Genomic DNA, 23,973 nt, shown 5'->3' with positions numbered 1-23,973 from the left:
GCGCCTAAGGACCTCTTCTTCTTTTCTGCAGTGGCGCGAAAAGTTCCCGCCCGTGTGAACTCTCCTGCCGGCCCCAATTTCAAATCTCGCTGGCGGGGAACCTTAGCCCCAATGAGAACTAATTCCTGGGCTCCGGAGCTGATATTTGGAAGAACTTGCCAATAAACGGGTTGCCTGCCATTTATCTAAGCCCTACCATCTTCCCCTTGGTTCTATATAAGCACACAGCTTTTTGCAATAAAATTGGAATTCTCCTGGCAAAGTGTCTTTGCGTGGGGAATTCTTTCAATGAGGGGTGAGTTAACACTATCTTGAATAATTAATGATGTGTAAATACTCACCATTTATATTAAATTAAGCACTAGGCCACTAAATAGTTTTTCATTGGTATAAAATAGGTATATTCATTTTCAAATAACTAAACTTTTACAGTAGTTATTGCTGAGTAATGAAGATGTAAAACATTTTTAAAAGTTTCGAGTATTTAAAATACTTTATACCTGTACACATATTAATTTTTTAATTAGTCAAATATTGTATAAACTGGGTGTGGTGGTGCACACATCTGTCATCCCAGCCATTCGGGAGGCTGAGGCAGGAGGATCAAAAGCTCAAAGTCAGCCTCAGCAACTCAGTGAGGCCCTAAAATAAAAACTAAAAATGGCTGGGGATGTGGTTAAGTGCCCCTGATTCAATCTCTAGCACCCCCCCGCCCAAATGTGTAAAAGTAGTAACCTGATGTAGAAAGATGCAACTATAAACAACTCCTTTTTGAACATTTTAAATTTGAACACATGGAAAGGCAGCCCATGTTTTTGGCAAGGAAGACTCAACATTTAAAAGCCATCAAACTTTCCAAAATTAGTCAATTAATTTAGCATGTTCCCAATAAAAATGCAATAACATTCTAGACCAGTGAATCCAAAAGTGAGCAATGAGAAAAACTAGTTAGATAAATTCTGATAAAGAATATTAGAAATCAAAAACATTTTCTTTTTAATTTTTTTTTTTTTTAGTTCTTGGTGGACCTTTACTTTATTTATTTTTATGTGGTGCTGAGAATCAAACCCAGTGCCTCACACGTGCTAAGCAAGCGCTCTACCACTGAGCCACAACCCCAACTCAATCAAAAACATTTTAAATCTATGGTATCTGAAACCACACAGTGCCAAGGCACGAATAGACAAGTCCGTGAAGGAAATGAGGGCAGGGCCCCCAAAGAGATGGAAGAACATACAGAAATCTCATTTGTGATAAAACCGACATTTCAAGTGAGCAGAAAAAAGATGGTTTGCTCCCTAAATGTTATGGGGAGAACTGGGTAACCACCTGTGGGAAAAAAGGTGCTTCCATACTTCACAGCTTATGAATCCCAAAGAATCACAGACTTAACTGAGAACAGCAAAACTCTAAAAGTCAACGAAAACAACCAGTAACTCTTTTGGTTATCTCAGAGTGAAAAAGGCTTTTAATTGTGATTTAAAACTCTGAAATTAATATATATATATATATATATATATATATATATATATATATATATATATATATATATAATATATGTATATTTCAATAAGAAATTAGAAGGAAAAAACTGAAGTCAAAACACAAAGAAGTAATCGGGAGAAAACAGCTCAACTCGTTACAGACAAAGGCCGACAATCCAAGCTGACAATCCAACCGAAAAATGGATAGAAAGTCCTGGACCATCGTTTACAGAAAATAAATACAAATGGCTACTGAACAAAAGAGAGGAGCCTCCACTTTACACAACACAGAGGAAAGAAAAACAACAAGAAACAGAAAATACTATACGAGATAACCTTCTTCCTCTATCAGATTGGCCCAAATCAAGAAGACAGCACAGTGTGGTGGCGAGGGCAGGGTAGCCAGGCAGGTTGCTGGTGGGGCGGAAGCTGGCCGAGTGGTAGGGAAGTCCACTTAGGGATAACTTTCAATGCTGTAAATGTGTATCTCTGGCAAAGATGTATCTCTCCCTTATGGCAGGTTTCTCATATTGATAGACTTGGCTATGATTTGGATATGGCTTGACTGTCCCCCAAGGGCCCAGGTTGTTGGTCCCCAGGGTGGCAGTACATGGAGGTGGTGGAAGCTTTGAGAGGTGGGGTCTAGTGGGAGGTCACTAGGGACCCTCCCTCGAAAGGGATGATGGCGGTTCTTGAGCTTCTTGTGAAGCTAAGCTCTTGTAAAAGGGCTGTTATAAATGGAAGTGCAAGCCCGGCCCCTCCCTCTCCCTCTGCCTCCTGCCTCACCATAAGGAGGTCCTTCTTCCCACATAGGCCGTCATGGGGTCTTTCCCAGAGCTTTGCTACACTATTAGACTTTTAGCCTCCAAAATTATGAGCTAAATAAACCTCTTTTCTTTATAAAGACAGTCACCTAGTCACCTCGGGGATTTCACTATAGTTGAAAAGCTGTCTAATACAACTTGCATACACGGAAAATAACTTCCAATTTGATATTCACTGCCACACTGCAGTGAGAGGGAAAGACTGAAATCAACTAGATGTCCATCGGTGGTGGAACAGATCATGGTACAGACACATGGCAAGATGTCTGCAGATAAACACAGTGTAAGAGGCAGCTCTTTGTGTTCTGAAATGGAACAATTTTCAAGAAGTTAAATGAGAAACACCAAGGTGAAGAGAACACTACCATCTGTACAAAAAAAAAAAAAAGCATGGAGAAGAATATGTATTTAGGTATCGCTTGTATACCTACACAGGGCTGTGGAAGACACTGGGAACCTGAATATTCGTGTCAGTCAGACTGGTGACTGGGAGCCAGCACTGAAGGGAGATTTTTCATAATATGCCCTTTTCTACCGTTGGGATTTCAGACTGTGCGATTATATTGTCAATTCATACAGTAAAAATTTTTAAATTGTTTTTAAAAAAATTGAAATGATGAAAATTAGGCAAGTAACTATATAATAGGGTGGCAGAATCATGAGACCATTTTTTCCCCATTTTTTCATTTTTGGCGACAGTCACCGTCATTAATAATGACATTCCTACTGAGGATGACAGAAAGGCTAACAACCCTGCTCTCTGAATTACCTTTCTTGTAGGATTAATGCGTCTGCACGGAATCCTACTCTGGGGACTAAAGTCAAGCACGATGAGGCATCCCCCCACCCTCCAGGGGGTCAAAGGTCCACTCAGCCCTTACCCATCAGATCCTGGCCGGGAAGGTGCATTATCGGAGGAGTTGGAAGAAGTGGAGATCACAGAGGAGGTCACAGAGGTCACGGACAGCCTCCGCAGAGTAGAAGACATGATGTAAGGCAGCACCAAGGATCCCGTGCGGCTCTGCTTCCTCTCCGTCAAGTTGGGTGGCTGGAAGACACACGCCCACTCAGGGTGAGCTAACCTGGGACTCAGTGTGATCTGGTGTGGCCACCCTGCTGTGTGTGTGTGTTTTTTTGTTTGTTTTTTTAAATGGAATATTGGCCTAAGAGAAAAATCTCAGGAGGCTGTGGATGTCAAGTTTAACCTGGTAAGTTAAGGAACATTGATCTACTTTCCTGAGAAATGTCACCAGTAGGCTTACCCCCATATGACACCAGGTTAAATGCACCTGCTGATACTGGCCTGTTTCTAATGATGAGAAAGCTTGGTAGGTCAAAGCTTAGTCTGCCATCTGGGAACTTGTGTGCAAAAGACACATGTTCCTAGCAGGAACTCCGAACTAGCAGCAGGGAAGGAGGCAAATTCATAGGAAGAAGGCAGGATCGAGCGCTTCCAAGAGAAAGAGACAGCAAAGGGACACTCTTGGGGGACTAGTGGAGATGGATGAGGAGCTTCCATCTGAGGAATGGATCAGAAACCAGAGGTTTAAGAATAAGACCACAGCAGGCACGGTGGCGCACACCTGTAATCCCTGTGGCTCAGCAGTCTGAGGCAGGAGGATCACGAGTTCAAAGCCAGCCTCAGCAACTTAGCAAGACTTGTCTCTAAATAAAATATTTTTTAAAAAGAAATGGGGATGTGGTTCAGTTGTTAAGTGCCCCTGGGTTCAATCCCTGGTTCCAAAAAAAAAAAAAAAAAACCAGGATGAACTCAAGGACAAAAGAGCAAAGAAATGAACTAGAACCACTCATACCGTCACCAGTGGAGACAAAAGGTCAGCACGTGCATCCTTCTACCTAGCTCCTCAGGAGGAAAAAGAAAACCGCAGCTGTGAAGTATGGGTTACAACTGGCAAAGGCATCATGTGATCAGCTCCATGCCCTCTAAGAGACTCTTTTCTATTCCTTCTCCACTTCAAAGGTGTGCAAGCTGTAAACTCTTCATGAAAATAGAAACATTTGGAACAACTAAAAGAACTGGGCCAGACAGGACAGGAACAGCCAGTGCCTATGATTAGGAGACCTCGACGGCTAGCTGAGCAGTTGTTTAACTGCTGTGCTCTGCCTGGAAGCACCTGCGTCACCTGGGAACTCGTTAGAAATGTAAATACTTGGGTCCCATGAAGGTCCATCAGCAATTCTGGGGATAAGGACCAACAGCCTGTTTTCACAAGCCTTCCCGTAGTTTGAGGGTCCTTCAAGTCTGAGAATGTCTACCTAGCACAAGGACAGTTCAAGGTCATCAAAAGCAGAACATGCTCTCTGGCCACTTGTACCTAAGCTGTTACAAATCACTTGGCATCTGAAAACCTGATCAATGTCATAAAAGGCACAAGGGACGGGACAAAGCTCAGGTAGGTTTAGACAAAGCCTACCAGTGTTATGACCCCATAGAGCTTTTCTACTTTCTCCTTGAGTTCCCGGAAGCAGGAGGACAACCGATCATGCAGTGGCTTGAGCTGCTCTGTCAGCTTCTCCCCATGGATGCGGATCCCTTCTGTGAGCAGAGGCATCTGGAAGGAAAGGCATAAAAGGAATGAAACATGATTTAGGAAGAAGAGGGATAATTCAGATTTGGAGGTCAGGGAAGGGTAGGGTGGGATGGACTGGCTGACGGACTGGTGGACTTGGCACTACTGAATGACAATGACACTTCCCAGGTGGGGGGCGTGTGAACTGGAGCTATTCCAGTGGACAATGTGGAGAAGTCTTTACGCCAAGGACAAAGGCAGGCCCTACGCTGGGGAAGGGCTGGCAGCAAGGCAGATCCCACTGAGCCCTGGTGCGCTTCTGTGGATGGTAACAGATGGGTTTTGGCTTTAGCCTGAACTTGATGGCTGCATTTTCCTCCATTGCCTACTAAAGCAATGAGAATAGAGAAAAGGGCCAACCTCTCTCAGCTAGATGTGCACCCAGGGAACCAGCTTATGGCCTTTGATCTCAGCTCTAGGAAGTGCCCTGCCAACACTATGCAGCTAAACTAAATGCCATTCCTAGGTCTTGCTGCCAAACACATACACCGATAGGTTGTGCTTCCAAAAGGTTTCAAAAGAGAAAAAAGAAAAAGCAACACAGGAAGTGGCCTTGAAGAGTGGAGTTTAGGAGAGCAGCCTGGATCAAGCACTGTAGCCACCCAGCTGCAGGCCCTGCTGTGCACACCTGGCCCCCATACACAGCTGGCCCCTGTGCATACCTGTAATGCTATCAGTCGCTTTAGCAGCTCTACCTTCTCCTGATCTTCAGGATGTTCTTGTAAGTACTTTTCGGTAAAAAAAGCCTAAAAGCAAAGCATATAAGCATGAATTAGAACACATTCCTTTCTGTGCACTTGACCTTAACAGGCAGAAAGCCTGGGAAGGTGAACAACATCTGTTCTGACAAACCAGGAATTTCTAACTAAAAGTTCCTTCCTTTCCTGGGATGGTCCTTATCCCACGGTGGAAAATGTTTTTAAAAGTATGTGCTCGGGCTGGGGCTGTGGCTCAGTGGTAGAGAGCTTGCCTAGCATGTGTGAGGCACTGGGTTCAATCCTTGGCACCACATAAAAAAAAAGTATGTGCTCTTCTGCGATTTCTCTAAAATCATGCCAATTCCCAGCAAGAGTACGTTCTCAGCAATCACCACACCCATGTGTGCATGAGCATAAGCATGCATGCACACACTTCTGTGCACATTCACCGATCAAAAGAATTATCAGCAAAGCAAAATGTCATTAAAAGAATTTCTCCAAAGAAAGTCCAAATGACAATATCTAAAAATGAATCATCAAATTGTGTAGATATCATAAGGAAAAAAGTAAAACTTTAACAGGCTAGAGATGTGGCCGACAGCTTCTATGCTCTTGCACTTAATACTAGCTGTGTGACATTTCTTCCCTATACTAAGTGAAATCTAACATCTGTACTCTTCACTTATCAACTATCCAAAAGGCATAGGTAGGAAGAAATGCTATTAAATGCTGAAAGAGGCTATTAAATGCTGGTTGCTTTTCTTATTTCATATCAGTACCATGTTCATCAATGAACACTCAGGCCAGCTAAGGCCCTGTGATAGGAAAATAAAAACCAAACTGAAATCCCAAACTCAGGCCTTGTATCTTAAAGACAGGATTCATTAGGAAAGAGAAAAAGAAGTCTGTAGTGAACATTTCCAGCAAGAATTATATATATTTTCTCCTGGGACTTTAACCTTTGTTACTCAAAGTGCTTTCAAACACCAACTTACTCACTCCTTTCCTCTACTCCTGGGAAAGCCATACCACCCTTAAACAAAACCCAAGAGCTCTTGAAAACTATGGTATAAATATAAAAGTGACCCATTCTATGTAGCAAATGGAATAGAAGCCAACTTTGTGGACAGATGTTAGGGGGTGAATTATATCCTGCCAGTGCCCCCGCCCTGTTCATGCTGAAGTCCTAACCTCTGGCACCTCAGAATGTGACCCTGCTTGGCAACAGGGCTGTTGCTGATATAATTTATTGAGATCATTGTAGCTGAATGGGCCTAGATCTGATATGACTGGGGTGCTTATAAGATGAAATTTGGAGACACTTGCACACAGGGAGAGTGCACGGAAGGAGACATAAGGAGAAGACACCTCTACAGGCCAAGGTACCGCCAGCAAACCATCAGAAGCTAGGGGTAGGCAGGGCCATGTCCTCCTGCACAGCCTGCAGAAAGAATCAACCCTGCAGACACTCTGTTTTCAGACTCCTGGCTTCCAGAACGGTGAGAGGACACACCTGTGTTGTTTTAAGCCACCTGTATGTGGATCTTTGGGACTGCAGCCCTAGCAAAGTCATAAAACAAGAGAATGTCCGTACAAGCAGCCCAAGCACCAGGAGGAGGCATGAGGGAACGTCCCCAATGCCGCTCCCTGCAGCCAGCATTGTGCTTGGAGGGAACATCAATAAAAACAGAAAAGTAGTGTTTAAGTTCTCACCCACTCTTACCTTTCAAGTGCAAGAAGTTTGAATTTTTGAAAGTTGAAACAAATTTTTGACAATCGATAAAATGCACTGAGACTCCCAAAGCATCTGTTGGGCCCCAAAGCACCCCTAGAGCAGTGTGCCCTGAAAGTCATTTCTTAGCAGAGCCTTGCCTCGCAAAAGAAAGGACTGGTGACAGCAAACGTCTCCTGCATTCTTGTCCCTCAGCCATGTATAAAGCACTGGTTTGGATGGGTCACCTCTACCAAGTATGTCATGATGAGTTTCCCAATTGAGGGCCTGAGGTCATGATGATTAATGGGTTTTGTTTTTTACTTTTTTGACACTGGGAATTGGGGCTAGGGATGCTTTGCCACTTACCTAAATCCCAATCCCTTATATTTTTTTGAGATGAAGTTTCACTAAATTGCTGAGACTGGCCTCAAACTCAAGGTTTTTCTCTTTACCCTCCCAAGTCACTGGGATTATAGGCATGTCCCACCATACCCAGCTAATTAATGGTTCAGCTTTCCCTTTTAGAAATTTATAAAGTTACACTTTAATTAAATATGAATTAGTAGTATTTTTAAGTCAAAGATCTTGAAATCTACTTATTTGTTCATATATCTTTGCTTTTTTTTCATTTGAATTAGAAGTCTATAACAATGAAAACATTTCATATGAAACTGTATCTCATTCACAAATATTGGCCTATAAATATTTGTGGGCCACAATGGCACATGCTTATAACCCCAGGCACTTGGGAGGCTGAGGCAGAAGGATCCCAAGTTCAAGGCCAGCCTGAGCAACTTAGCAAAGCCCTAAGCGATTTAGCAAGACCCTGTCTCAACAATAAATTAAAAGAGCTGGGGATGTGGGTCGGTGATTAAGGCCCTTCAGTTCAATCCCTAGTATCAAAACAAACAAACAACAAAAACCGAAAAAGTGCTGAGAGACAAGTCCATGGCAGAAGGCCCTGGGTTCAATCCCTGCACTGAAATTTAAAAAAACGAAAAAAATGTGGTTTAGGGATACCGTATAAAAATAACACAGGAAAACTAGTACCAGAAAGAGTACACACTGCAAGCATTATGGTATTAAAGACATACTGCATTTTGGACTCTATTTTTGTATCAACTTCCATCATAACAGTGGAAATTATTATTGAAGCAGAACACGAGCAAACTAGAGTTTATCCTTGGTGCTGAACTGTTCCTAGCTGCAGAGTAGAGCACAGGGAAAAGAAGACACCTGTTCGCTGTCTACCTCCCAAATAAGAGAGAACAGCAGGTGCACCGACCAGAGGCATGCTGGTGGGGCGTCTTTCAGTGACACTTTATGGGGAGGTGGCCTATCCCTGACGGCTGCCGCTGGTCTCCGGGAGGTGGGAGGTCAGGGATGATCCTTTTGCCCATTTCATAGGCCCATTCATAGAGGGGAGAGTGAGATGTCAGAGATGTTACAAGCAACAAATTCGCCAAGTGCAGAGTGGCACAGAGGGAGGCCTGGAGACAAGCTGGGCCTGTGAGCCCCGTGGGATTCCGGGACCCCGCCCACCTTCTCATAGTTGGAGAATCCCCCCATGACGGCTGGGTCCACAATGCCATTGAGCAGCATGGAGAGCGGGTGCACGGAGAGGGACCGGTCCCAGGCATGCTGCTGCACGCAGTTGCTGATCCTCTCATTGGTCAGCTCCATGGTTTCGATGGCATTCTCCAAGGGGCTGATTTCCTCCTGGGAAGAGTGGAGGGAGAAGGACTGAACAGGCTGAACTCCCCTCAAGAGGTGCCAGCTCCCGCCAGCTACAGGACAGTGCAGTTTTTGCTCCTCCAGATGGTTTACTGGGACACCGTACTTCTCTGCCAATGTTGGCAAGAGACAAAATAAGCTATTTAAAGTCCCCCTGGAAGGTGGAATGAGTGACCCGAACACTGGGGCCCTGGCAGTGACGATTCCTTGTAGCACAGTCTACAGAAAATGTGAGAAGTAAAAATTCAAGTCATAGCAAAGATTTTCTCAGGCAAAGCCTCCTCAGAGATTTTTGAGACCAAGGACAGCAGAAGAGCAGGCTTGAGACACTCTTGTCCACCTAAAATGCCCCCCGATGCCTCCTCTCTGAGAAAAGACAAGTGATTTTGAGGCAAGTGGTCTCAGAAGCCTCATATTCAGACCACACAGAGTAACTGCAGCACAGATTCTACAGCCGAAGAACTCGGAACAGCAGGATGTGTTAGAATTCATCTGAGTTTGGGATGAAAACAGAATCAGAAACAATACAGATTCAGAGAGTGCCCCCTATGGAAACGTCTTCAAAACCAGGTTTCCAGAAAACTCCTCCCCTTCATTTTACCACTATCGGCTACATGATCTCCTACACCAGGCTTCAGTCCAAATGTCTCTGTCCAGAAACCATCCATACTTGAAGAATAAGGATTTATCACTAGTGTTAGAGAGCACACTGAACTTCAGCTCAGACTTATGCAAGTAATACTTCTTTTTTATTCTTTTGTGGGGCTGGGATTGAACCCAGGGCCTTGTGCATGCTAGGCAGGAACTTTGCCACTGAGCTACACCCAAGCCCAAGAAATGTTTCCTCAATATCTCCTTGGTGCCAAGTGCTATGCTATGCACGGAGAGGGACCGGTCCCAGGCATGGTTACAAAAGGGATTAAGGTACATAGTTGTCTCTCACTACCAGGGACAGCCCAGGTAGTGAGGCCAGCAAGTGGCTTTGCTCAGTGGCAACTACAGAGGTGAACTGGGGACTAGAAACAGGGCAATAGTAGGGAGTCTAGAAATAAAACAAATTAATACACTGTGGGGGGTTGGTTCCAGGACACTGAGGACACCAAAATCTGCAGAAGCTCAAGTCTCCAATGTGAAATGGTGTAGAATTTGCAAATAACTTATGAACATCCTCCCATATACTTGAAATCATCTTGAGATTACTTGTAAGGCCTGATACGATGTAAATGCTACAAAAATAGTTGTTAGGTTCGATCCTCAGCACCAAAAAAAAAAAAAAAAAAAAAATAGTTGTTAGGCTGTATTGTAGGGAATAACAACAAGAAAAGTCTGTTCGTGTTCAGTACAGATAAGCCATCTTAGACTCCACAGCGTGCCATCAGTGGTCAGTTAAATCCACGACTGGTTTAATCTGTAGGTGTGGAACCTGCAGATTCTGAACACCAACCATAATTCATGGCTGGAAGGAGCTTATGGTTTTAATGGGGACTTGGAACATGCAAATTTGACAAATTAGAAATATGCCCAGGCCAGGTGTGGTGGCTCAGGCCTGTAACTCTGAGGAAGGACTTTTGAAGCCAGCCTGGACAATTTAGCAAGATTCTGTCTCAAAATTAAAAAAAAAAAAGGACTGAGGGTGTAGCTCAGTGGTAGAGTCCCTCTGGGCTCAACCCCAATACTGCAAAACCAACGACAGGAAAAAAGAAAGGGGGAGAGAGAGAGAGGGAGGGGGGGAAAAAGAAAAATAATATGACCAGGGTGTGACGGGGCCCAGGCAACCTGGTTGAGCGTTTGACAGAACAGGGGCCTAAAGTGAGCCTCAATGGGAGTTAGGTCAGGCAGATAAAATGACCTAGTGTCACGGAAAACTGAAAGAGCATGGAGTTCTCCACTTAGATTTCTTAGGAGCAGGCAGAAGGTGGACAGAGGTGGACAGAGGTGGACGGAGGCGGAAGAGCGGAGTCGAGGCCTTATGCACCTAGAGGAGGAGCCTGGCTTTCAACTGTGGGCATGAGGGGCCACAGGGGCGTGAGCACGAGAACAAATGGTCCGGTGGACTCGACGGAACTGATGGCACTCACAGGCTGAAGCAGGGGGAAAAGGGACAGCCCAGGTAGTGAGGCCAGCAAGTGGCTTTGTTCAGTGGCAACCACAGAGGTGGACTGGGGACCAGAAACAGGGCGATAGTAGGGAATCTAGAAACAAAGTGATACACAGTGAGAAGGTACAATCGGCAGCGGTGGGGAGTGAGGAAGGGCAGGAGCTGAGAGTACAAGGAGAGGCTCTGGGAGAGGCCGTGATCACAGGCCGGACCTCCTAGAGGCATTCTAAAAATGTGCCTGGGCACCGGCAGGATCACAGGGAGAGGCACGCCTCTGTCCATAAAAGAGTCATTCACGGTGAGTGACCTTTAGGGCTGGTATAACATCGGCTCTACAAAGCAGGCCCATCACACAAACGTGGCTTTTATTTCTCTTTTGAAAAACAAAGTTGGCCAGAGGAGGCCGGCCAAGCTGGGGAGGAGGCAGGGGAAGGCCACAAAGGCTGGGATTATGTTTGCAGACAGAAAGTTTTTATTTCTGGGTGCCAGTTCCAGATGACTCACTGTGGAAATCTGTTTGACTTCAAACCACTTGAGAATCCCGGGGAAGCTATAGGCGGTGGTGTACGTGGTCCGCTCGATCCACATGGTCTAGTGCAAGGAGGAAAAGAGGAGACCCCGTCAGCTCCCGGGCCAGGTGGAAGTCCCTGGGTCAGGAACGTGCCTCCTAGTGAAAGGGCCAGATTTTCTCTCAAATTTAAGGATTCTGATGTTTGAGGCTAAGGGTGATCATCCACTGGGGCCCTCCCCTCTAAAGCTGGAGACCAGAGGTCCAGCAAGGTGTGGCCCTCAGTCTGCAATTTTCCATCAGGTCGACAGCCTGTGGTCTAGGTGATTGGCAGGCGAAGCCTCCGTCCCCAGGGGGGTCACCATTTTGGCTGCGTGTGTGGATGAGGTGAAGGCCCCCAGTCCGGATGCCTATTTTTCCCCACTTTGGAAGGACAATGGGATGGACTCACAGCAAATTCGTTGTCTGGATCCTTTTCTCCTTTCCGGAACGGCCGGGAATATCTGAACTGCTGCACTTCGTTGGCCCTGTAGTAGCTGAGAAAGGACAGAGTGACCTCGTTGGACCAGCTCCCTCACAGCCTGCTCCTGTCCGACTTCCACAGACCTGGCGACCCCCGTGAGGCTCCCACTCAACTATCTCCCTGCAGATCGGGGCCACACCAAAGGCCAAGGCTTGTGGATTTCCTGCAGTTCTCACGTTCATTATTTAGGAGTTTGTTTTGTAGCTCACACTTTCAAAAGGTAATGTGGGATCTCATTCACGTGCCTTTGTGACAGGCCTATGGACCTCAAGAGACCAGGGTGGGCCCTCAATCACTGGGGGGTCCTGCCAGTCAGTCCTCAGTGATGCTTCTGAGTGGACAAAGAGCTAAGAGATCTGACGCCTAAAATGAAACTCCTGATCATGAAAGTTTGGAAGACAAACGAGATCAGGCACGGGTCTTCCAAACTTTAATGAGTTTAAGGTTTTGCTTTAATGGACCCCAAATAAAATATAAGGTTTTTTTGTTGTTGTTGTTTTGTTTTTAAATCGAAAAGAGCCACTTACTTTAAGATCTGCTCTGGAACGGGCTTGTCCTTGTAGCTGGGCGGCAGGCTCATCACGGGCTTCACAGTGAAGCACTGCATGTCTGAGGAGCACGTTAAGGAAAGCGGAGAGGCTGGCCTCGCAGGAGAGCCACAGTGAGGCCCCGCGCCCACTACAGCCGGACACAGCATGGGCACCGACCATTCCCTTTACCCCCAGGCCCAGGCCACACTGAACATGGGGCGCCCCTCCGTATCACCAACATCATTTCTCCCAGGACACTGTCTGCGGTGGGACACCTGGCAGGCATCGGCGACAGCAAATGCCAGGAAAGAGGTGGTTAGAAGTGGTTTTAAATCATTTCTTTTGGATAAGGATCCCTTGGAAATAGCCAGACTTCAGAGCCGGGCAACAGGAAGTGCTTGTTTTTGGAAACCACCTGCTGGCTGAACACCCTGCCTTGGAATGTACCAGGTGTTCTGAGTTTATCTACAACATACACAACCACCCTACTAGCTGGATGTCACCACGCTCTTTCAGCAGAGGAAGATGGAGGATGAGGGAGGTTAAGACCCAAGATCACATAGCTGAGAGGAAGTGAAGTCAGGCCTCCAAACCCGCCAGGGGCACAGGTGTACCTTCTCTGATTTAAAGATGAGTCTTAGAATCAGTTTCTCCCCAGGGTCCCACACAGCTAGCCCTCCACACCCATGGGGTGGGCATCCAAGGATTCAGTCAACCTTGGAGCAAAAATAGATTTTTTTAAGCCAGATGTGGTGGCACAGACCTATAAATCCAAGCAACTCATGAGGCTGAGGCAGGAGGATTGCATGTTTGGGGTTTAGCTTCAGCAACTTAGCAAGACCTTGTCTCAACATAAAAAAAAAAAAAAATCAAAAAAGGACTGGAGAAGTAGCTTAGTGTTCAATCCCCAGTACTATAAGTAAATAGATCTATATCTATGTATATGTATATATTTTAATTCTGTCTTTGGTGAAGTGTGTAGAACCTTTTTTGGGGTCCCTATTCCCTGAAAAACAGTGTGACAACTATTTTTCATATTATTTGGGATTTTAAATCATCCAGAGAAGATTTAAAGCACATAGGAGGAGGTGTACAGGTTCTATGTAAATCCTACCCCATACAAGGGACTTGGGCATCTGACTATGGGGGTAGCCATGGTGAGAAGGGGTGCTGGGAGCGTGTCCTGGGATAGTTCCCCCAAGGGTAATGAAGAATGACTGCATATCATTTCAGTCTCTAACAGAATACTGAACCCAGAACAGGAAGTCATGCCCTCCTCAAGATCCCCATCCAGCTATAGCATACCCCAGAGGTTTCTTATCACTCTTCCCTAAGGGTCTTAGAGCCCCACAGACTTTACATCAAATGGGAGCCTGAGGCAGAATGTTTCACATCCACTGCACAGAAGGGACTGCACCCTTAGCTTCTTTGGCTTAGCTGCACCTGTCTGTCCCAGGGTTTAAGAGCCCTGAGACGCTTTCCCACAGCAAGGATGCACTGCTTCGGGGACATCTTGATGTCTTCTCCAGGGGGTGTGGTACTGGTCATCTTCTCTGCATTGGGGAACTGGGTCAGGAGCCTCAAGCTGAAGTCTTCCCGCCTCTCGTACTCCTTCCCCCGGTAGATGAAGATTTTATTCTGCAGGTCAAGAGCCAGGGAAATCATTAAAAATGACAAGTGGAGAGAGAGTCAACCTGCAAACGGCACAGACGGGCAGACAGGAGTAGCCTGCCTCCTGGTTTAAGTCCACTAGGTCACCAGGCACGCTGCTGACCTTCTCAGTGAAGAAAGGAAGTGCATTCATTCATCAACCAGAGCTACGTGGCTGGTTCTTACACTTTCCTCAGGTTTTTGCTCAAATGTCATTTTCTTACTGAAGTCTTTCCTGTTTTCTCTAAAGTGGCCACTTCGCCTCCAATGCGTACCTGTCTCTTCCCCTACCCCGTTCTCCATGACCATGAGTCTGCCCCACACAAGGCGGTGTTCTGGGCCATGACACACTCGATGTTTTACTGATTTATCCTGATTTTTGTCCCTCCAGGCTAGAGTACGTCCAGGATTCTGGTTTGTTCAGAGCTCTGCCCCCATCCTTGCATTAGAGTGAGGCACACAGTAGGAATTTGACAAATACTTATTCAATGACTGGTTCATTCTCTGACACATGGCTCTATCCTTTCCCAGCCCTGCTGTCCCAACGACTGGTTCTCCTCCTCCTCCAGTTACACAGGCCGGAAACCTAGGAATCACCCTTGCTACGTGCCCCTTGTCCCCCACGCAGCCCGTCATTCATCCTGGAACATACTTCATGTGCATCACCGCATTCTCTGCACTTGTCTTTAAAGCCTCCATCACCACCTCCCTATTCCAACCTGTCCTCTCTTGCCCGACATCTGCAATGGCGTTTCAGTGGCTTGTTGGCACACATGTCCCACCCATTCTCCGTACCAAGGCCATACCAATTCCTTTCTGATGTGAAAAATCTGCAGTGACCCTCTCTGCTCCTGGGATGTGGACAACACAGCCTCTGTGTCCCCAAGACCCTGTGGACCCCTCCTGCCTCACCTGCTCCCTGTGCCCACTGCACGGGTGGTTATTCCTGGGCTGTCCCGGGTTCTGGCCTGCTGTTCCCTCTGCCTGTCCTCTCACCGGTGCCTCCTTGATTCCCTGCTCACCTTTCAGATTGCAGCTGAGGCAGAAATTCCCTGGCAAGTCCCTTCTGACTCTCCAAAAAAAATCAATGCATGACCGACACAGGATAAATAGACCCTTTTGTCATATAGAACTATGAATTTTGAGAAAGGCCACCATGACCACAATCAGGATATAGATCAGTTTCATCAGCACCGATATTTATTCCCCCAGGCCCTTTAAGCCAAAGCTCCTCCAGCCACGAGACAACCATTGATCTGTTTTTTAATCTCAACAGGAAGTGATATCCTAGCAGGAACATCATATAAATAAGAGCCTGGAGCCTTTGATGCCTAACTCCTTTCCCTTTGCACCATGCATCTGAGATTGATCCATGTGGTTCTGTCTCAGCATCCTGCTCCTCTTCACCACTGAGTAGTATTCCACAAAGCACACAGACCAGGTTTATCTCTTCACCAGTTGGCAGGCACCGGGGTCTGCAACCCCCCTGCAATCTTTGTGAAGAGACTGGTTTCCATTTCATGTCGGTAATACTCCCTGGTTACAGGCTCCTACTGAACAGGATGCTTCTTTTCATTTACAGTTTAAATTTTACCTTCACTGTGTGATCATTAAACACCTTCCCCATCAGCTGTAAGATCCAGGACAGCTGGTGGGAACAGCAGGGTATTACTAGACCCACACGCACCTGGCACAGACTGCAAGCCCAGGGACTAAGCTCCCTACTCGAGAAGCTCTGTTAGGATGTAAATCACTTCTTTATGTCACTTTTTTCTTTTTTTAATCAAAGGATGACATGATATATGTCTAAACAAGCTCAGGTCTAAGCGAAGCACCCCTGTAGCAGGACACGCGAGTTTTTTGTTTTTTGAAGCCACTATCCCACCATAGATATGTTTGAGAAGGAAGAAAAATACGGTCCTTGTCACATTACAACAGAACCATGTTTTATTCCCAGGAAGCTCTCGTGGTGTTTTTCCTGGGAAACTGGCTTTTTAAAAGTAGCTCTGGTTAGAAATACAGTCAACAGTCAGACACATGAAGCCGCACTTTCCCGTCTGGTTTTCCCCTTTCTCCTTCCACCAGAGGAAAGGCATCCTGCAAAGCCGGCCAGAACACGGGGGTGTTGGGGTGTGGGGTGAAGAGGCCGCTCAGGAAGCGGTTCCCGCCCGGCCCGACCTCCCACAGCGGGGCGAGGGTCAGCAGCTGCTAAGAGCCACTGCCATCTGGAAAAGAAACCAGTCTCCTAGAGACCACCCTCAGGCGCCTCACCCGCAGGAAGGAAGGGAAGCCCTGGCCGTAGTAGCCCACGGCGAAGTATTCCGGCTGCGGTCTCATGGCCTTCATGATGTTCTCATAGAAGGAGGCTCTTTTTTTCTGGAAAATAAAACAAGACATTCTCGTGGATGGTGACAGGGGCACAGCGAGCAGAACTTAAAAAAACAAAAACACAAGAAATCAGCCTGTTTGCTTATTTTCCAGGTAACGCAAGAAATAAAAGGTCTCCGTGGGCAGAAGGGGGATTCTTCTCTGGGGTCAGGGGTGTGTGTGTGGCCTTGGGGGGCCGCGCCCGAGGTGACAGACTTGGTGCAGCTGGCCCTCCTCTGTGAAGCGAGACTGTGCCTGGCTTTCAGCCTTTCCTCCAGGGACACCAGGACTTCAACAAGGGCCTGACTGAAGCGCTTCCTGAGATGCTGGAAGGGGTGCACTTAACCAGAGACACGCAGGAGAGGGTAGGGGACACTCAGGTTCAGACCGAAGAAAGCCCGAAGAGGATGCCCTGCTTCTCAATACCTGGGCCACCCTTCTCAATGGCTTACAATCGATTCTTCCCTTGTCCACAGGCGGGGGACCTGGGGGATTCTGGGGGATGACCCTAAACCCCACCCCACAGTGGGGGCCTCTGTAATGGACTTGCTTGTGGGTCTGTCAGAGTCAGGTTTTTGTAGAAGGGCAACGTGTTACCTCATCTCAGGTCAATGTGGCTCAGGAAACTTTTGAGTGAATCTCGGGTCTGTGATGGAAGAAGCTGGTATAGTTTTATTTTTTACAATGTGTTCTTTTTTTTTAAATATTTATTTTTTAGTTTTCGGCGGACACAACATCTTTGTTTGTATGTGGTGCTGAGGATCGAAGCCGGGCCGCACGCATGCCAGGCGAGTGCACTACCGCTTAAGCCACACCCCCAGCCCTACAATGTGTTCTTAACAAATCAACTCCTCAAATAAAGAACCATCCATGACAATAGTGACTTGATATTTTTGTGACTCTCCTAAAAGTTACCCTGCACAGCACTGGGCTTGCCCACCAATGGTCATCCTGAAGGCTGTTTTTTTTTTTTGGGGGGGGGGGCGGTAAGGGTTTGAACCCAGGAGTGTTTAGCCACTGAGCCATATTCTCAGGCCTTTTTATTTAGAGACAGGGTCTCGCTGACTTGCTTAGGGCTTTGCTAAATTGCTGAGGCTGGCTTTGAACTCACGGTCCTCCTGCCTCCGCCTCCCAAGCTGCTGAGATTATAGGCGTGTGCCCCTGTGCCTTAGCTGGCTATTTTTGTTTTGCTTTATAGTTTTTAAATAGCCGAACTGTGCCTACAGCCAGGTGTGCCACACTGGTTCAGGGAGCTGCCCAATTTGAGTGCTCCAGTGACATCTGGGAGAACGAAGCAGGCAGGACAGAATCGGGACCTGGCAGATGCTCTCGCAGCTGAGATGTGCACAGGGGCACCCTCGGAGAAACAAACCCAGCCCAAGGGTGGGTGGTTCCCTCATTTAGCAGGGCCTCCGGGTGTGGATTACAAAATAAGCTCTTTCTGATGTCTGCAAGCAGCTGGATGTCTAAGAGCAGAGGGGAGCCAGGAACAGGGAGGGTCCCTGAGAAACAAAGAGCAGTGGGAAGGGACCCTGGGGGGCAGGGGTAAGGCTGCACCAGGTCACCCTTCCCTGGGGCTCGGTGCTTGACCTCCCCTTGGGGTCAGCCCTACTCCCTAGTCCTGGACCCTCCAGGAAGGATAATCTGGAGAACAGACATCAAAGCCTTTGGATCACACCTTTCCACTGATCCCGACTTTTTCAACTTGCAAAAACATTTTCTCGAATGCTGATCTCAGCAGCCCTGAATGGCCCAGACTCACCAGGAGGCTGCCGAGGCCCTCGTAGTCAAACACTTTGCTCTCATAGGTCTCAGCCAACTCTTTGCTCAGTTTGATGGCCTTCTCCCACATCTTTGGAAAAAGGAAAGCAAGTGAGATATGGGGGACAGTGCAGCCACTGAGCCAGCCGCTAAGGTCCCTGGAGAGTCATTCATGTGGAGTGTGCAGCCAGGGGCGTTGACAACGTGTTTGGATTCAACCTTCTTTCCTGACATCATAAGGTTACTTGTTATGGTTTGGATGTGAGCTGTCCCCCAAAAGCGCACAGGTGAGGCAGTGCAAGAAGGTTAGAGGAGAAATGATCCCTTGTGTTGTGAGAGTCTTAACACAATCAGTGATTTAATCCCCTGATAGGGATTAACTGAGTGGTAACTGAAGTGACAGGGTGTGGCTGGAGGAGGTGGGAATCGGGGCTTTGGGGTACATATTGTATCTGGAAAGTGGAGTCTCTCTGCTTCCGGATCACCATGATGTGAGCTGCTTCCCTCGGCCACCCTCTTCCGCCATGAGTTCAGCCGCCCTCAAGCCCTGAGGAACAGAGCAGACCTTCCAGGGAGTAAGACCTCTGAAACCGTGAGCACTCAAATAAACTTTTCTTCCCTAAAATTGTTCTGGTCAGATGCTTTAGTCACAGCAGCGAAAATGGCTGACTAAAACAGTTACTAAAGGGTGTGCGTCCCTTTTTCAAATAGGTAAGACCATAATGGCTTCAGATTTTGGATATTTGAACAGACTACACTGGTTCTGCATCCCTAATCCAAATGCTCTAAATTCTGAAACATTTTGAGTATCATGTTGGTGTTCAGCAGTTGGAGATTTCAGAGCATTTTGTATTTTTTTTTGTTTTTTTTTTTTTTTGGTACCAGGGATTGAACTCAGGAGCACTCGAGCACTGAGCCACCTCCCCAGCCCTATTTTGTATTTTATTTAGAGACAGGGTCTCACTGAGTTGCTTAGCGCCTTGCTGTTGCTGAGGCTGGCTTTGAACTCGCCATCTTCCTGCCTCAGCCTCCTGAGCCCCTGGGATTACAGGCATATGCCACTGCGCCCGCCCATGTTTTATATTTTTGATTAAAGATGCTCCATTTGCCTATCTTGAATGCTCTGCCAAGAGGCACCTTCTGCACTTCTCTTTGACAGAAGATGTGTCCCCATACGGGCCCCGTGCTGAGTTTAAAGGGAAAAGAACTGAAGACAATTGAAAGGAGAGAGAAGCCATTTCCACAGCCTCGGACCTGACAGCACGGGGGAAGTGCTGCTGGAGGGGAAAGGAGGCGGGTGTGGGACTCTCATCTGGGGCGTGTGTGTCTGTTGGGGGTTGTGTGCAGGGAGATTGTTTGAGAAGAGGTTAACAGTGCTGTGTTGTGGAGTCTGGCACAGTCTTTCCATGTACGGCATTAATTTCCTATTTCTACCCCAAACCACCTACTGAAGGTGAAAGAGAGATTCATGCTGATGCACACGTTCAGTGACGGAACAAGCACCCCAGGTTGGGCCTTCCCATCCCCCTGGCTGCCTGGACTGTCTCCTACAGGGAAGGTGTTCCACACGCAGTGTCTGGTCACTTCCTGCTTCATTCTTGCTAACGAGGTGCTTTGTGCCATCAGTTCTGGCTGTTGGAGGAATGCACGTGCAGCCAGGGCAAAACACTGTAACCCTAAATCTTGTAAAGTCTCCATTTGCCAAATTAACCCCTCTGAAGTTTCAGGGCCTGGATCACTGAAAAGACTGCGCAATGCACCACGTAGAAAGCAACCCAGGTCAGCTGGGTGCAGCGCAGGAAGCCAGTCGGCAGCCATGGAGTCAGGGAGTCCTACCAAGGTCTCTCTTCTCGCCACCCAATGCTACTTACTCCCCTGCGTAGTGTCAGAATGGGAACAGCCTGCCACAGACCAACCCTGTGATCAGAGGGGTGGAGGTCTGAGCCACATGTTCCTGGTGCTAACTCCAGGGAGCTGATGGGGGCTGGAGATTGAGTTCCAGCATGCAGGCAAAAACGGAGCCAGTCGTGTACGTGATAGAAAGTTCTGCACACTGAGACACAGGTGAGCCTCCTACTTGGTGAATACATCTTCTTTTTTTTTTTGGTACCAGGGATTGAACCCAGGGATGCTAAACTACTGAGCCACATCTCCAGCCCTTTTTATTTTGAGACAGGGTCTTGCTGAGTTGCTTAAGGACTCACTAAGTAGCTGAGGCTGGCTTTGAACTCACGATCTTCCTGCTTCTGCCTCCAGAGCACTGAGATTACAGGTGTGCCCCACCATGGCCAGCTACATCATTGTTTTTCTTTTCTTTTTAATTTTTTTTTAAAAAATTTTAAAGTACAACATCATTTGTTTTTCAGACAGGGTCTCACTATGTTGCCTAGACTGACCTCAAACTTCTAGGGTCAAGTGATCCTCTTGCTCAGTCTCCAGAAGAGCTAGGACCACAGGTGCACACCCCTGTGCCTGAAGGACACATGGATTTGCTGGGAAGGTGACGCACCCTGAGTTCCTGGGGCAGGGCGGGGGGTAGAGGGAATATGGGTGGACACAGGGGCACTAGTTTGGGACCCTTCCACACCTTACTCTTCACTTGGTTGGTTCTGCTTTGTATCTTTTATAATAAAACTGTAATTGTTAACAGCACTTTCCCGAGCTCTGTTGTTATTCCAGTAAATGATCAAGAGGGCCATGGGAACCCCGACATTTCTAGCCAGTTGATCAGCACTGTAGATGGCCTGGGGACCCACAAACTCCTGTATCAAAAGCAAGGGTCGAAAGGGGAGCTGCCTCCTCGATCCTGTGTTCTCTGTGCCGAGTGGGAGCGATCACCATTGCAAATTCATCCAAGACAGCCATTTCTCTTTGCACAGGTACAGAAACAAATAACCCAAGACTTACTTTGCCTTTGTCGAAATAGGATATGATTTCCTGGTACAGTTTCTCTTTCAGCTCTTGCTGGGTATAAACAAAGTAACTGTCCCTCTGAAGCAAATGGGGCACACAGGGCTTATCGGACCACTGAAAAGGAACAAAGGCCACACGAGGGGTAAATGTGACAGATTCATCAATCAAGAGATCAGTGCAATGGTTTCCAGGCACCCCCACCACCAAAAAAACAGGAAAATGCACACGCGCGCACAGACATGGACCCGTCCATATTGTATTTTAAATTATTTACTGAACACAAAAAATTACACACACACGTGCCCATATGCCAGCTCCCAAACAAGTGTCATACCAAATGGACAAACACTCGCGGCATTCCCAGGAAAGTAAGGAACCGAGCAGAATGGCTCACCAACGCGACGACTGCGCTAACGGCATAATTAACACAATCAGATGTAGGAAACAAGTGAGTGTAAGATGGGCAGGAGGAGGGAAAAGCATCACCATGTGCAAACATTATGGCTGTATTCCTCACGACACAAGCCTGCCTGCTGAGAGCCCTCCACCCACGACAGGAGAAAAAGTAGTTAGATTAAAAAGAATATCAATAATTTGAAAATAAATAATTTTGGATACAAAGGTAAAAACACTCGAGGAGATAATGGAAGAAAAGACCCAATCAAAAATAAACGCCAATAGACACAACCACCCAGGGTCAATGTCACAAATGTGAAAGGCGCCTGTGTGGGGAACTGGGACCCACCCTCGAAGGCCACGGCAGCAGACTGCATCAAAGGGGAACTCACACGACACTTCTGGGTGACAAAACTCTGTTTCATAAACATGCAAATTCTCACTGAAGTCATTTTTAAATTTTGCAATTCCAACATTCAAATGTAAAAATAAACAGGAAGGAAGAGGAAGAAAAACTAGAAAGCAATAAAAAGAGTAGTTCCCAGAGGATAAACCACATTCTAAAGAATGAGTCACTAAATCTGTGGTGCTAGGACAGGAACCGGAGACTTAGGCACTCAGCCTGTGGTGACACTGGGATCGATCGCACGCCCAGAGGATGTGGACTGTGCTTCATAGATGCCATCTCTACTGAGTAACTACCTGTAGGGCAAGAAAGCTGCATCCCAACCTCCTACCCACACCAGGACCGAGAGGTGGTCATTCTGAGCAGGCCAAGTGAAAAGACCGGGAGTTACAGACCCTGGGGAATCTCCTTTCTCTTTTGCACTTTTTGTTTGTTTAGTTATGATTCTGGGGATGGAACCCAGGGGCCCTTGACCACTGAAATTACATCCCTAGTCCTTTTTATTTTTTAAGTTTGAGACTTAAACTGAGGATGACCTCAAACCTCTGATCCTCCTGCCTTAGCACCTGAGTTGCTGGGAATAGGGGTGTGTGTCGGGCGCCTGGCAGACACTGCTGTTTCTTTTGGATCATCTGGTAAAATCCAGTCCACAACCCCCACCACCTACGCGACATGCAGTGAGCTCTGGAGTGCCCAGACCCTGACTGTGCACAGGGAAGCTCCTTGGGAAGGGCTGCGGCAGGGAATTCCTACGCTTAGTCGCTTAGAACCACGTAGGTGTGTTACCTTAGTATAAAACAAAATTGAATAGTAGAAGAAAATTAATTACTAGGGATAAGATTGGAGGCCAAGAGATCTAACGGAAGGCCACTATGGCGCTCAAGTGAGAGGCGCTGGTGGCCTGGACCAGGGCAGCAGCACGGGGGACGAAGAACCGCTCATAGATGAAAGGCACGCTCTGCACAGAGGGGCCACGAGGTCTGCTCCTGGGGAAGTAGAGGGCAGTGACTGAAAGAGAGGAATGAAGGATGCCTCCGAGCAACTCAACAGACAGCCTCACCATTCAGAGGTGGGGAAGAAAGGCACGACAGGAAGGGCTGCCAAGGGGCCGAGAGGGAAGGAGAGACTTCTGTCATGGACACACTGAGTCCGACTTGTCGGCCAGTCACTCAGAGACGAAGATCAACAGAGCAGTTCTGACATGAATCCCGAGTTAGAGGAAGGTCAGGGGGGACCCAGCTATTTGGGATTCCTGACGTACAGACGCAGCTCTACTGCGCCACAATACAACTGTGATTAGGGAGAGAGTACAAGTAGGGAAGTTCTCCTATGGCACTTTATTCACGTGCAATCCACTCTTCTCCCGTTTTACAAACCTCTTTACCTGTAAATGAACTTGGGTTTTATTTCTTTGATTAGAATGCCAATTACCAGAGGCCTCCAAGTGAGGCTCTACTTCCTAAGGATTTTCACATAATTGATAACTGACATTTTCCCAGCGTGGGTCTGAAACGTAGCTGTGCCCACCCAGAAGGTGTGAAAACATCTTAGATCAAGGATATCCCGTGGATAGGGTTCTCTCCTGCTAAAACCGTGAAGCACGTAGAATTTGGTCCCAAGGGACGGAAGGCATGCCACCTTTGTACCCCGTGTAGAGCAGCTCTGCTGACCCACGTACCTGCAGAAGCTCGGCGTGCAAGAGAAGGGTGTAGGCAGCTTCTGTGTAGTTCTCGCAGTCTCGGTGCAAATCTCGGAGCTTGTACAGGTATCTGGTAA

At 47.2% G+C, this 23,973-nt stretch overlaps 1 protein-coding gene across 1 annotated transcript in view; it reads right to left on the bottom strand.

Annotated features, from left to right (window-relative positions):
- The window catches only part of Dock5 (dedicator of cytokinesis 5), a 186,785-nt gene that overhangs the window by 13,484 nt on the left and 149,328 nt on the right, over window positions 1-23,973 (bottom strand). The window contains exons 37-48 of the mRNA XM_046447718.2: window positions 23,876-23,966; window positions 21,390-21,509; window positions 18,484-18,573; window positions 16,626-16,730; window positions 14,201-14,342; window positions 12,702-12,783; window positions 12,103-12,187; window positions 11,648-11,734; window positions 8,854-9,030; window positions 5,562-5,645; window positions 4,744-4,881; window positions 3,190-3,356 (exon numbers count right to left, since the gene is read on the bottom strand). Of these exons, the coding sequence (XP_046303674.1) occupies window positions 3,190-3,356; window positions 4,744-4,881; window positions 5,562-5,645; window positions 8,854-9,030; window positions 11,648-11,734; window positions 12,103-12,187; window positions 12,702-12,783; window positions 14,201-14,342; window positions 16,626-16,730; window positions 18,484-18,573; window positions 21,390-21,509; window positions 23,876-23,966 (1,368 nt within the window). The remainder of the gene's footprint in view (window positions 1-3,189; window positions 3,357-4,743; window positions 4,882-5,561; window positions 5,646-8,853; window positions 9,031-11,647; window positions 11,735-12,102; window positions 12,188-12,701; window positions 12,784-14,200; window positions 14,343-16,625; window positions 16,731-18,483; window positions 18,574-21,389; window positions 21,510-23,875; window positions 23,967-23,973) is intronic.

The sequence above is a fragment of the Marmota monax genome, unplaced genomic scaffold (assembly GCF_021218885.2).
Source record: "Marmota monax isolate L192 unplaced genomic scaffold, Marmota_monax_Labrador192_F-V1.1 WCK01_AAM20220418_F8-fsc00040, whole genome shotgun sequence".
Classification (NCBI taxonomy): Eukaryota; Metazoa; Chordata; class Mammalia; order Rodentia; family Sciuridae; genus Marmota; species Marmota monax.
The sequence above is the reverse complement of the archived record's forward strand: the minus strand, read 5'-3'. Positions and strand labels throughout refer to the sequence as shown.